At 39.8% G+C, this 15018-nt stretch overlaps 1 protein-coding gene across 1 annotated transcript in view; it reads right to left on the bottom strand.

The window, feature by feature from the left end:
- kdrl (kinase insert domain receptor like) overlaps window positions 1-15018 on the bottom strand; it is a 197265-nt gene that overhangs the window by 34160 nt on the left and 148087 nt on the right. Inside the window, exons 19-24 of the mRNA XM_048544908.2 lie at window positions 10065-10178; window positions 7667-7755; window positions 6867-7032; window positions 5739-5836; window positions 4296-4418; window positions 4080-4191 (exon numbers count right to left, since the gene is read on the bottom strand). Of these exons, the coding sequence (XP_048400865.1) occupies window positions 4080-4191; window positions 4296-4418; window positions 5739-5836; window positions 6867-7032; window positions 7667-7755; window positions 10065-10178 (702 nt within the window). The remainder of the gene's footprint in view (window positions 1-4079; window positions 4192-4295; window positions 4419-5738; window positions 5837-6866; window positions 7033-7666; window positions 7756-10064; window positions 10179-15018) is intronic.

Raw genomic sequence — 15018 nt, forward strand, 5'->3', positions numbered from 1 at the left:
ACTATTAAGCAAAATTGACTTAACGTGTGAAAGTCCACTTTCATAATATAAACTGAAAACCACAGACTAACTGTGAGTTGATGGGAGGATTTTCTTTTCAGACCAGAATGACAGAGGCTAATGATAAATGTTCAGTTCGCCTCACAGTGCGCTACAAGTAGGATTTTGCAGCTAATAGTTGTTTTCTGAATGAGAGTATTATACCAAGGGTACAACAAAGGGTCTTCCTCAAGAACCAACACTGTACTATGACCTGTAGCCCCTGGGGGTGTCGTTGACTTGCTATTTACTTTGTGTAATAGATTCCTCTGAACAAGAATGCAACATAAAACTTGCATTTTAAAGTTGACATTTGCAACACTCTCTCCAGCTGCTCAATGTTCTCCAGCATTTAGTGTCAGTCGTAGTGCTTTAAGGCCTGTGGAACATTTAGATAAGCAAAAGGGTGGGAGGTTTGAAATACTTGCCCACTGAGCTTGCTAACATTTGTAATCCAGTCTCTAAATTCTATCTCATGAGAAAAGAACAGAATTTCCATCATGGAAGCTGGAGATCCCAGCGTAGTTAATATTGGAATTGCCACTCTGTTATTTGAGTGAGTAAAAACAACTTTGTTTGCAATTAGATAGTGCAGCTATCATTTCATAATTCCGGCGTTTATTTGGACAGCTATCTTACTATTGAACTTGACGTAAAAGGTTGGCTGGATGTAACACATTAAACTGAGTAGGAAGGATTGCATGCTCATATTGAAACTTGTCTAATTTTCTATCCTTTTCAGGTGTGGAATCCTGCTTTGTGGAATTTTCTCTCCGTGCAATTCTTAAGACCAAATATAAGAGAAAAATCTGTTCTACTGTTTTCATACCAGCCTGGTATTTTTATTATTCTACAAAATTACTTTCAGGTGCTGTAGACCTCAGGAAATTGTGGCTGATGAATTTTCATCTAATTATAAACAGTAACACAATAACTGTTTGCTTAGTTTTGTCACCATGTAGCTGTGCAAGAAACAGTACATAAGGATCTATGAAATCAGTAAAAAGATTTCAGAAGACAGTTCTCAAAAAAACTTCATTCTTGCTTTATTGCACAGGGTAAAAAATACATTTAATACTTCTGCTAAATCAAATAATCCACTCTATTGTGATATCTGACGGAGAAGATGTTTATGAGCTCTATATACATGTAACTAGATTTGGAAAGAAGACTTGACTGGGTGGCCAATTAGCTGTGGTACATTCCTCACTATGTTATTTATTTTTTAGAATTGCATACAATGCCTCTCCCTCTCTGCTTATTACACAGAAACAGTATCATTTCTTTTCCAATAATAGTCGCACCAAATGTTAAATCAATTCAAAATATTGCACATCCTGCAGTGCCAATTATTTTACCATACAGCAGAGCTAAAGAAACAGAAATATTTTACTGAACAGTAGTGTGTATAACATCTTTATAGCCATAAACCTATTTTACTTTGAGCTGGCTCACTAAAAGGAGCATTTCAGAGAATCAGGAGGATTCTTTTTATATGGAAGGAGGTGAAAAACTGAACATCAGTAGGACCCTCAAACAACACTAATGCTAGCCATGGATAAAAGGTATTAGGACGATTTCAGTAAATGTTCACCAACATTCGGGAATTGTGTTACATAAATTAGAAAGATAACAGATCTAGTTTCCATGAACATGCCAAGCTGAACTGACTGACTGACACCAGTTGAAGGCACTACAGATATCAAACAGATATAAATTCACATCCAGAATCTTTTACTCACTTCTCTTTTTCAGTTGCTTAGTGATAATTGACAATTAAGTATGTCATAATGTTCAGGCGGTTAGCAATACCTAGAGGTTCACTTTAAACTGGACAAAAGTTCTTTACACAGAGGGTGGTGGGTGCCTGGAATGCGTTGCCAGCGGAGGTGGTAGATGCAGACACGTTAGCGTCTTTTAAGATATATTTGGACAGGTACATGGATGGGCAGGGAGCAAATGGACACGGACTCTTAGAAAATAGATGACAGGTTAGACAGAGGATCTTGATCGGCACAGGCTTGGAGGGTCGAAGGGCCTGTTCCTGCGCTGTAGTTTCCTTTGTTCTTTGTTCTTTCTTAAAATGGAACTGTGGTTGCTGGTTTAGGAAGTGCATATTTGTATTGCAGATCTTTGCGTGTACAAGTTTAAGAAGTGTTTAAATGTTAGGATGATCTTCCATATTTTGTTGCTTGGCTTTATGGAATGGAATGGGACATTCTGTTCATGCTTAGATTGTTGGAATGGGAATAACAAAGACAGACAGTTTATTAGCCAAAAGGCTTTGACAGCAAATTTTTCAGGCAATGAAATTCCTGGATATTGTGGATTAATATGGTCAATCAATCAGGGAAGGAAGATTAGAAGATAACAAAGTGTAGAGCTGGATGAACACAGCAGGCCAGGCAGCATTCCTTGACTAAGTGCAATGGTTAGTGAAAATCTTTCCTATTTCAAGTAAAGTTATAAAAGCATAGCAAAAAGATATTGGGAAAGCTTCCTACTACATCGGTAAGATTAAATGCCAAATTTTCTCAGAAGAAACAAAACCGTACCTAGATTTCCTCCTTACTCATTTTATTTTAGTTAAGAAAGAGCTCCACAATCATGAGAGGAGATTTTAATCAGGGCTCTTTCAGAAACTTAGAGCCAGAGCTTAAATCTTCTATGTTTCCTGTAGCCAATGTTATGCAGGTGGAAGGGGTGCAGTGGAATGTAAACTATGACCTACTTCTGACAACCTTTAGTTGATGTATTTGGGATTTAATGGTCTAGCATCAAAGACAGCTGGTTTGACAGCTCCTGTGAAAGAATAAATACACGAGGTAAGTGTGAGGTTAGGGTGCCAAGGTGGATGGGGTAGCAGGTAATTGGAACAAAAACAAAAATTGCTGGAAAAACTCAGCAGGTTTGATAGCATCTGTGGAGAGAGAAAACTGAGTTAATATTTCTGGTCTGGTGGCCCTTCTTCAGAATGGGCTAATAGGGTGCCAGTTATGTGTAGTTCCAAGTGGGTCGGGTGCCTGGTAGAGGTCGGTGAAGGTCTTGGTATCAAATCTGATTGAAGAGATGGGTTTGGGTCTAGTGGTGGTTGGATTGGTGATGTCAGGCCCTTGGGGGGGGTGGGTGGTGATGGTGGTGGCGCAGAGCTGGATCAAGTGGCAGGGGAGTCCCAGCGTGTGGTGTAGGTGATGCTGGGCCTGGGAAGGGGGAAATGTCAGGCCTGGGATAGAAGGGTGTTGTCTGGTTAGGGTCTAGGGAGATTTAGTTGTGTGTCATTGGGTTTGGGAGGGCTCAGTTGATTGTTTCATAGGAGTTTGACTGGGTTTTAATAGCCAATCTCTTCCTGTGTAATTATGTAATTAAGTGTAGTGGAATCCTTCCAATATTCTGATTTTTAATTGAAGACTTTTGATTGTTTCCAAATGTCAGGGAATTTTTAATTTCCAAGGCAATTGCCTTAGAGTCTGCTACTTTGGGGCTTCTATAAGTGTCTGACCAAAGGAAAACCTGAAGAGATCATCCACTAGTTCTCTTTTTGTTTACTTTAATTAATCACATAGCTGATGTAGATTTTCATACCTTTGAGAATTTTTCAAGTGAGATGCCATGCAGAAATGGTCAATTCAGATTAACCTCATTTCGATAATGTCAAAGATTTATGATAAAATCACGTTTCATATAATGGCAAATTCAGATTTGCTGAAATTGTGAACAATGCAATTCAAATTGAAGACATTAATCTTTGTCAATACTGCCCAACACAATTTCAAGCCAACATAATATTACAATGTACTATTTGAATCCATTATATTATTATACCTGATGTACTAAACTGACCCCTAAAAGCATACAGATCTATTTACAATACAGTGATGCATAAAGTTTAAAAAGAACTGGGTACCTCTTCTAAAGATTGCCGGATAATTTTAAAATTATTTAATATTGACTTTTTTTGTTTTGATATGCAACCTCAAGCAACATTTAAATGTAAACTGATTATTTCCTGATGTTAAATATTCCTTTTTTTTCAGGCTTACCTAAGGAAAATATTTCCCACAACAACACTCCAAAAGACCAGACATCACTCTGAGTTGTGTAGATTTTATCAAATATGGATTCTGGAGCCATCCACTTGAGTGGGAGTCGAGCCTGCAAAGATGCACAATTCTTTGTCAGCCACTGGGCCACTGAGAAAAATCAGGCGCTAGTGTTTCAGCATCAATAATTGAAAGCTGCCATTCTTATACACTTACATCTCCTTTCCGTACATAATCTGGGTCTTTGTAAATGTCACGAGCCAGCCCAAAATCACAAATCTTCACAACATTACTCTCAGACAAGAGGATGTTCCGTGCTGCCAAGTCTCGATGGATACACTGGAATTGCAATGGAATATTCCGAATCTTAGAAACCAAGCCTATTACGTTCTTTTGACTGCGGTTTTTAAAACCAAACAGTAATGTACAATTTTTTTTATACTTATGATGTGACCTTTTACCTTCTCTGAAAATGGAGGTGAAAGAACTTGTTGCCAGGGCTTTGTCAATGCTAACACAAACCTGGCCTCCAATAAGACTGCAATAGTAACATAGCTTGATTTGCATCATGACATTCCCTCCCCATTGAGAAATACTAGTCTCTGCTTTGTGCCTTTTCACTGGTGCTTCAGTTCAGATTGAGAACTTTGGCATGCTACCTCCCAGATGTATCCTACTGAGGGTCACTTACCTCCTCAGGTACAAAGCTCCAGATCATGGTGGGAGTCATCTGACTTCCTGCCCTCTAGCTAAGGTGGCATGAAGCAATTACTTGGTGCTTGGAGCTTGCCATTGGTATGTATTACATAGAATAGAGCGCAGAAATTACAGAGATGCCTTTCAACCCATCTAATCAGGGTTTATACTCCATGAGTCTCCTTTAAATCTGTTTTACCTCATTTTAGACTTGCAGTGTATCTTTTTATTTCTCTTCTGTCATGTGTTTGTTGGTTTTCTTTTGAAAGGATGCAGGCTATTTTTTTTCAATTATTTCCAAAAGTGTCCAAGTTTGCATTTAAATCTGGCTCATGCCTCGAAGAGACTCAGACATTATGCCTGCAAGTACAATTTGGTGCTCTATTTTACCCCTAATGTTAAAGGCTGGCCCTATGCAGTGTGAAGATTTTTTAAATCATTTATTCAGACCATGTGGATGTTACTGATCAGGTCAGTATTTACTGCCCGTCCCTTTTTTGCTCAGAGGGCAGTTGTGTCGTCTAAAACGCTGTGAGTTTGGAGTCATGTGTAGGCCAAAACAAATAGGAATGGGTTTCTCTAACAATCTGAGCCAGACGGGTCTTTCCAACAATTGTGAATGGTTTCCTGGATATCATTAGACTCTTAACCCCAGATTTAAAAAATATTGAATTCAAATTCTACCACAGTGAGATTTAAACCTTAGCCTTCAGAACATTACATGGGTCACTGGATTAATAGTCTCATGTTAATACCTTAAGGCCATTGTCTACCTGTAGTCTTAAGCACAGAGTGCTGAACTCCAATGATTATATACCAGTCCTATCTTATTAAGACCATTTTTCTCACAGTGTCAATGACTGATGCTGGATATGAAAGTTTGCATCAGTAGTAGGAGTGAAAATGAATTTTTCTTCTTGATGGTAAAAATCTGTCATTTGCAAGAATTGGGAATCAACTTACCTTCCTTGAAGCCAAAAATTCCATGCCTTTGGCTACTTGGAAACTGTAACAAATCAGGTCTTCCATACCTAGCGGTCGTTTGTACAGATCTTCTGCATCTGCAATACGATGAATCATTAGTAATAGCAGAGTGGATGTAAATGTATCATAACAGTCAGTAACCCCTGTTTCGATTTGCCCCCTCTGTATTGTCAGGGGACATTCAGAATATTGGAGCAACTGCATGTTCTTTGGATTTCAGAAGTTCTGTCTGCTGCTTTAAGGATATTCTATGATTAGAATCTCAGATGTGCAGTTGCTACTGACTCTGTGTCATAGTTCTTTAGTAAGGGATCTCTCCCAGATTCAGACAGAGGTTGGAATCGGCCACCAATGAAAAACTCTCATTATTGACTGAATGTTAGGTTGAGAGGGTAAGACTGGAAAAATGCTGCTATGTGTGTTGCGGACAGCAGGACTTTGTATATTTACTGATAGCGGCAGAGGGAGTGTCGAAATTAGTGTGGAAACCACTTGCATGGACATGATGAACATCGTCCTTGCCTGCTATGAAGTTTCTGCCTGAAATATATTGTTAGCAGTGAGCATTGGACCTCTGCAGTAAACTGGTATTACTCAGCATGTTCCAGTGGTATGACTGACATTAGAATGCTTAATGTTGATAACAGTGCCCAAAATGGAGGGATCTTCTATTCCCGGTCATTAGCTCCCTTTGTGCTGAGGATACAAATGAGTTTATTGAAATAAGTTTGCAGCTATCAAAGGACAAACTTTTGTATGGATTTGTGAGACAGCGTTATCAGCTTGTAACTGTATTGGGATTGTTTACTTCTGATACCATAAAGTTTGCTGATAACGCTAATGTGATTGTTAATGATAACAAAGTACACAATGCAACTGGATTTATCTGAGCAGTTTAACGATTTTGTAAAACCCACAGGTTGATTCGATTCTTTAGTGGGTCTATTTTGAACGTTTTAGAGGGTCAATAGAGTTTAGTTTAAAAGGAAATTCTCTATTCATTGTTTTTGTTGTAGTTTTCTAATAGTCTTGTTATATTAGTGGAAACCATTGTGGCAATTCAATTATTCCCAATGCAGTTTGCACAAGGAAGGAAGATGAACATACCTTCCTCCTCCTCTTCTGTGTCACTGTAACTCTTATCTTCCACAAAGCCTGAACTTGTTGAGCTTCCTGTACTTGCCACGCTTTCCAGTCTTCGCTTTATGCCTTCCATTACATCGGGACTGGTCTCATCATCAAGTGTTTCAGGCTGGTCAATGTTTCTCTGACACTAGAAATAGGTAGCAAGTTTTATGATTTATAGATACTAGAGGAAGGCAGGGAAAAGCAATAGATGGGAACATGTGTGTTAATGGGCAATGGCAAAGAGTCAGCACCAGAGCGAACAGACAGCATTCAGATGTGAAATGTCTGAAATATCCTTATGTGTGGTGACTGTTTGACTTTAATGGCACAGTGATGTATTCAAAGCAAAAGATTTAGGTGCCAGGCTGTAATTCAGTTGCATAAATTATTTGTTTTTATTTTCTCTCCTCCTGGTTTTATGATTTTATCATTCCAAGTGATGTGTTTGTATTTGTGTTTGACTTTTGTTTTAAAGTGTGGAACTCACCAGAAGTTTTGTTGTTTCTGATGTTATAATAATTAACTCCATTCAGTTAAAATTCCATTGCAAGTTAGTTCAATGCAATTGTTAAACTATTTTACTCCAAATCATTTTGTGACTGCATGAGAATGATGTTGAATGCAAATACATTAGCCAGCACACTGCTAGACTAAATTGTACTACTAAGTGTTTAATAAAAGAAAATATTGATTGTGTTTTTGGCTTGTTACTTACTTTGGTAACTTAGGGATACTAAACTAACAGTGAACATTCAGTCATATTGTGTTTTAGGCCATACCTTGACTAAAATGAAGTCGTTCCTCTTGCTCCTGAGATAATTGGATAAGTTGCCATACTTGCAATATTCTACAATTACCATCAGAGGGCCTGGTTTTAAAAAAAACAAATAAAAACAACTTTTTAGAGAACAGTGAGTGATTGCCTATCTCATGGAAACTTATTTTCAGCTGCATAGAATACTGTGCTTCTTTGTATCAGCACACCAACAAAAGGAAAATTTGCTAATTACTGGTGATTTAACCACCAAGTTAATTTGGACAAATCATCTATTATACATCAAAACTTTTCTTACTTCTGATTGGATGGTTTATGCTTGCAGGAACAGTCACAAGAACACACTATTCATGACAGTGATAGTGTGCTAGATATGAGGACTTGTTCTTCAGAATTCATCAATCAGAATATTATGAGTATATATTAGAAAATAACTAATTAGTTGTGGTCACTGATCACATCATTCAACTAATAGCAGAACATAATATTTTCGCATCGACAGAAGTTGTACAAAGAAACACAAGAGAATGTAATGATCTCTACATAATAGGTTTTCTTTCTTTTTCCACCATGACAGTGGTAAACGCTACTGAAGTTTACTCCTATTCTCAAATGGGAGGGAGAAAATATTAAACAGCAAGTTTCCATCTTGAATGTCAGTGAGTAGGTGGATTGCTCATCTGTTCCCAAAGCAAAATTCTGTAGTTACCAGAAATCTGCAAGTAAAGCAGAACATGCTGGAAATCTTCAGCAGGTCAGAGGCATCACTGGAGAATGAAATAGATTTAACATTCAAAGGCTTAACATTGAGCCCTTTTGTTAGAAGTCAGAAATAATACTTTATGTGAGTAGTTGAAGGCAAGCCAATAGGCAGGTCACAACCAAGATAAATCCTTTTCTTTCTTAATGCTGCACACAAGCACTTTACAACTGAGATCACGTGGTAATGATCGGGAAAAGGGACCTCAAGCTGATTTTCCTCACTTTAGTTTTAGCTCTTTGACCTGTTGTAGCGTTCTTACGAACCCACTGAGAGGAGCAAATTGACAGTGGAAACTAAACCCCAAACTTTTCTGGTCCATGTGGCTTCCTGCCAATCTGGACAGGCTCATTTTGTGAAATATATAAGATGTTAATTTTTTGGTTTTATTTTGTCATCTTATCTACACGAAAACTCCATGATGGAAAAGTTTGAGCATGAAATAAAAATAAATTTTAATTGTAGTAATTGATTGCAGTTTGACTATAACTGTAAAATCATACCAAAGAAAACATTTAAAACTGAAAGTACTGCAGATGTTGGAAATCAGAAACAAAAAGAGAATTTGCTGGAAAAGCTCAGCAGGTCTGGCAGCATCTGTGAAGAGAAATCAGAGTTAACATTTTGGGTCCAGTGACTCTGCCTCGGAGCATCTTTGATGCTCTCAGGCCTGCTGATCTTTTCCAAGAAACAAGACATGGTTATTGTTATTTAATGGATATTAAAAGAAATGTACCCCACATCATCTTGAAAGGTCAAAGAGGCTTGTGACCATACCATGATGTTATAATTCTTTGTTTGCCAAGGTTCTCTGATTGAATTAGATTAACAGCCCCAATCTCATTCTATGAAGCCCACCTGGCTGACCTGGTTACAATCACTACAGTGGAGGAGTACTCTTTAGTACCCCAGTCTCTTCTGTAGTTCCATAAGAAGGTGTTTTTGATAGAGTGCCATAAGCGTTATGGTGGATGGTGGCTGAAAGACCATTGGAAAATCCTAAACATGTTAGGCTTGGTGTGTGTGTGCACTGTTTATATGGTGACCAACTTTTGGGGCAAATGTTTGGAAAAAATTTTGACAGTGGGCTCAATGGCTGCAGAGGTTGGGCGTAATTTATTCCACAGCTAAACTGATAGGTTTGCAGGGATATTACAACAATTTCCACTTCATTATCTCTGCTTTTCTTCTGAATGATGGAAATGTAGAATGAATTCTCCCTTTGAATTTTATTCTTAACAAATCCCAATACAAACATTGGACCCAGAGATTTAGAAATTGATTTTCTGAAAGCTGAATATGAAACTTAAATTGAGATCTGTAATTGTGCGCATGTACTATGTTTAATTATTTAAAATTTCAGTTGTTTGACTGTGATGTAGGTCAGGGACACCTATTATCTGGAACTACAGTGAAGTAAACAATAAATATAATTGATTAACTTCACCTTCACTATAGGTAGACTGCATTTCACCCCAAGTTAAGAAACAAACACCAAAGAAACTAGGTAGATTTTTTTGTTTAGAAAGTCAAAGTAGAAGTGTTTCTATAGAGATGAGGGCTCTTGCCAATAAGTGAGTGATTCTGGGGATCCAATAAAATTCTTGTGTGCTTTAACACACAAGCGGTGTTTAATCCTTACCTCCAGGCTTGGTGCAGGCTCCCAGCATGTTCACCACATTCAGATGGTGGCCAATGTGGATAAGAATTTTCAGTTCTGACATCAGGGCTTTGCATTCATTTGTGCTAGCGCCTTCTGTTAAAGAATGAGGTTGAAGTGAATTCACACAATAGGAAACGTGTTGTTTGATATGTCTACAAAGCAGGGTTATAAAGCCAAGGTTGCAAGTCTGTTTTTAGAATGAGAGCAGAACAAGGAAATGATAAAGTTTGGCTTTGCTGAAGATTTAGCCTTGATCTCAATTCTTCTAATTATAAATATCAAGGTACTCTTACGGACAGAGTATATGGTTATAAATTCCAAACAATACATTAATAATATGTGGCTAATAAGTTAACGTTTGAACATGGAATGGCCAGAATATGTTTTCTAGTCTGTAGTGAAGAAAAGTTAATGGTTTAAATTCCACGATTCTTCCTGCCTCTTGACTGTATGAAGCATCCACTTGTCATTAGTAGTCAGGCTTGCCTTAGTTAGAGACTGGCCTGGAAATAACTGATCCTCTGATTTATTTTCCCTTTCCTCTGTAGCAGGATGGCATTCCTCACCACCTGTATACTGAGTTAATGGATTCTTGTTGAGTTTTAGGGCTTTCACCTGCAAGTTAGACAGTAGCTGGGAGAGTCACACTGCCTCTTTTAAGGATGGCCTGCTGAACCACATTCCAATTGGGCATTTGGAGAGGTTACTGATATTGGCCTTACCCTCAAATCAAGGCCCGGGGGGATGGCATCCTGTGTAGGTAAATCAGAGGCTGGGAGCTCTTGAGAGCAATAGTACCGGGGGGGGGGGGGGGGGGGGGGGGGGGGGTGGGGGGGGGTCATGGTTGCTGCCAGGAGGGCAGGCAGTGGAGACAGGGATGGATCAGTAATGTGGGTAGTGGTGAGTGGGCAGTTGCAAGGAGAGATGCACAGAGACTTGGGGGAGAGCTGCTCTCAATGGATCTCTCCATTCCCAATGTCCAGTTTCTCAATCACAAATTGAGTGCCTTTTTACTGAAGAATCATTTCCTACCCCTCACCCCACTCTCTCCTACCCCCAAAACCCTTTTCTGATCCTGGAGGTGAAAAACTCTCTGCAAATGTTGAGCTTCCCTATAAGCTGCGCAGCAACAACTGGTTCAATCCTTGTGCATGTGGATGAGACCTTTAAATGGTCACCTAGAGGCCACAGTTGGTGGTGGGCTGGAAAGTTGACTGTGGGCCTTCCAGAACAGGATCACCATGTGTGGAGCCTTGGAATGGTTGCTCGTGGGTGCAGTGCTCCAACTTGTAGGAAATGTTACCCCCAGTACTTAATTCTGGTGGAGATGTAAAAGTTGAATCATTCCACTACAACAACATCCCATAGAAATAAACTCTTCCTGCTTCTAAGCTAACTACCAGCAAGAATACCAGTCAGTAGCCAGTGTGTCTGATACATGAAAGACTGATGCAAGTCAGGATGGAGGAGGCTGCTGAGGATCAATCTTCTGCTCTGCCTCAATATATCATTATTCATTCGTGTTGCAAAAGTCAGTGTCATCTTGCTACTGGAAAAACATCCCTATTTGAGGAATGAATTAGGCTAATATCTAAAAGATATTTTAGTTAAACCTTAACTCTGTACTTCTAGTTTCCACCAGTTTGCAGCATCCTTAAACTCAGCTGAGGTCCTGGAGGACTGGAGAATTGCTAATGTTGTTCCCTTGTTTAAGAAGGGTAGCAGGGATAATCCAGGTTTATTAACCGGTGAGCCTGACATCAATGGTAGGGAATCTGCTGTAGAAGATACTGAGGGATAGGATCTATTCCCATTTGGAAGCAAATGACCTTACCAGTGATAGACAGGATGTTGCCTGGTATGAAGGGCACTAGCAATGAGGAAAGGTTGAATAGATTACGATTATTTTCATTAGAAGGACGGAGATTGAGGGGGGAACTGATTGAGGTCTATAAAATCATGAGGGGTATAGACAGGGTGGATAGCAAGAAGCTTTTTCCCAGAGTGGGGGACTCAATTACTAGGGGTCATGAGTAGGAAAGTTTAAGGGACATATGCGTGGAAAGTTCTTTACACAGAGGGTGGTGGGTGCCTGGAACGTGTTGCCAGCAGACACGATAGTGTCTTTTAAGATGTACCTGGACAGGTACATGGATGGGCAGGGAGCAAAGGGATATAGACCCCTAGAAAATAGATGACAGGTTTAGACAGAGGATTTCAATCGGCTCAGGCTTAGACGGCTGAAGGGCCTGTTCCTGTGCAGTAATTTTCTTTGTTCTTTGTAAACATCAATTGTTTGATACATCTAGAATTATCATCAGTGTCTCTCTTCAGTTAAGCTATTGGAATAGGTTTTACTTCCGATGCTGCAGTTATGACTGAATATGAAAAAAGAACCATATCCCCTCCAGAGAAACTTGAATATGACCATAAGATACAGGAGCAGGAGTAGGCCATTCAGCCCACTGAATCTACTCCAACATTCAATTATGGCAGGTATGTTTCTCAACCCCATTCTCCTGCCTTCTCTCCATCACCCTTGAGCCCCTCACTAATCAAGAAACTATCTATCTCTGTCACAAATACACTCAATGATTTGGACTCAATAACCCTCTGAAGCAATGAAAGCCACAGATTCATAGAACATAGAACATAGAACATAGAACAGTACAGCACAGAACAGGCCCTTCAGCCCGCAATGTTGTGCCGACCATTGATCCTCATGTATGCACCCTCAAATTTCTGTGACCATATACATGTCCAGCAGTCTCTTAAATGACCCCAATGACCTTGCTTCCACAACTGCTGCTGGCAACGCATTCCATGCTCTCACAACTCTCTGCGTAAAGAACCTGCCTCTGACATCCCCTCGATACTTTCCACCAACCAGCTTAAAACTATGACCCCTCGTGCTAGCCATTTCTGCCCTGGGAAATAGTCTCTGGCTATCAACTCTATACTACCCTCCTGCTGAAGAAATTCCTCCAAATCTGAGTTCTAAAGGGTCATCCCTTCATCCTGAGGCCCTCAGGTCCAAGTCTTTCCCACTAGTGGAAACATCTCCAATCCACTCCAGCCAGGCCGGTCAGTATCCTATAAGTTTCAATGAGATGCCTCCTCAGCCTTATAAACTCTATCAAGTACACCCAGAATCCTTAACTGTTCCACAAACGACAAGCCCTTTATCATCCCGGATCATTCTTGTAAATGTCCTCCGGACCAACACATCCTTTGTTAGATATGGAGCTCAATGCTGATAACAATATCCCAAATGGCACCTGACCAGATCCTTACACAGCCTGAGCAGTAAATCGGAGCTTTTGAATGCTAAACCTCTTGAAATGAACGCCAGCGTTACATTTGCTTTCTGACCTCCAACTGAACACGAATGTTTGCCTCAAGAGATCCATGAACTTGGACTCCTATGTCCCTATGTACTTCAAATTTCCAAAGCCTTTCTGCATTTAGAAAACAGTCTATGCCTCTATTCTTCCTGTCTAAACGCATAACCTCTCACTTTCCCATGTTGAATTCCATCCACTACTTCTTTGTCCAGTCTCCTAGCCTGTACCAGCCTCTTATCTTATTTACCAGTCTTCTGTACATCACCTTATCAAAGGCTTTCTGGAAATCCAAATAAATCACATTCATTGGCTCTCCTTTGTCTACATGGCTTGTTACCTCATCAAAGAATTCTGCCAGATTTGGAAGGCATGTCCTCCCCTTGAAGAAGCCATACTGATTCACCCCTATTTTACCATGCACTTCTAAGTATTCTCCCTAAATAATGGACTCTAAAATATTACTGACGACTGAGGTCAGGCTAACCTGCCCATAGTTTCCTGACTTCAGCTTCCCTCCCTTCGTAGACAGAAGTGTTGTATTAGCCATTTTCCAGTCCTTTAGCACCCTCACTGATCCAGTAATTCCTAAAAATTCACCTCTACAATCTCTTCAGCTGCCTCCTTCAGAACCCTGGGATGTAGCCTACTAGTCTGAGTGATTATACAACATCATAACTTTCAGCTTATTTTCCAGCAGTCCAAAGTCTACTCCTGCCTCTCTCTAGATATCTAAAAATAACTCTTCCAATCTTCTTTTCTTTGCTAGCTAGCTTACCCTCATGTTTTCTGTTCTTCCCCCTTACTGCCTCTTAGTTGCCCTCTGCTGGATTTTAACGACTTTCTAACCCCCGGCTTCTCACTAATCTTCATCACATGCTTTTCCTTTAGCATTTATGATGCCACTGACTTCCTTTGTCAGCCATGGTTGCCTCTTCCTCCCCTCAGTATGCTGCTTCTTCTGTTGGATGACTCTGCTATCCCTCCTGAATTAGCCACAGAAATCCTGCAATTGCTGTTCTACATCTTCCCTGCTGGTCTCCTCTTCCAATCTACTCTAGCTGGCTCGTTCCAAATCTATGTACTTACCTAGACTCAATTGTACTACTGTTACATCTAAATCAATGTTCTGTGTCTCAAATTGCATACTGATTCTACCATGTTGTGTTCCCTAGTGGGATCTATCACAGGCTGCTCCAAAAAATGATCTCGGAAAGATTCCATGAATTCTTTTTCTTGAGATTCAAATCTTATTTTTCCAGTCCACTAGCGTAATGAAGTCCCCCATAATTATTATAATAGTGCCTTTCTTACATATCTTTTCTATCTCCTAATTTATTTTCTTCCCCCAACTACTTCTTAACTGCTTCTAAGAAGCCCGTTTATAACTCCCACTAGGATCTTTTCTATCTTTGCAGTTTCTCAGCTCTACCCACGCAGACTCTGTCTTCCAACTCTTGCTATTGATTTTATTTCATTTCTTACTAAGACAACCCTGCCTCCTATGCCAACTGCACTCCTATAGTTCATGCAGTCTTGAATATTTAGCTCCCAGCCCTGATCCCCTTGCAGCCACGTCTCTGCCACCCTCA

The sequence above is a fragment of the Stegostoma tigrinum genome, chromosome 15 (assembly GCF_030684315.1).
Source record: "Stegostoma tigrinum isolate sSteTig4 chromosome 15, sSteTig4.hap1, whole genome shotgun sequence".
NCBI classification, from domain to species: domain Eukaryota; kingdom Metazoa; phylum Chordata; class Chondrichthyes; order Orectolobiformes; family Stegostomatidae; genus Stegostoma; species Stegostoma tigrinum.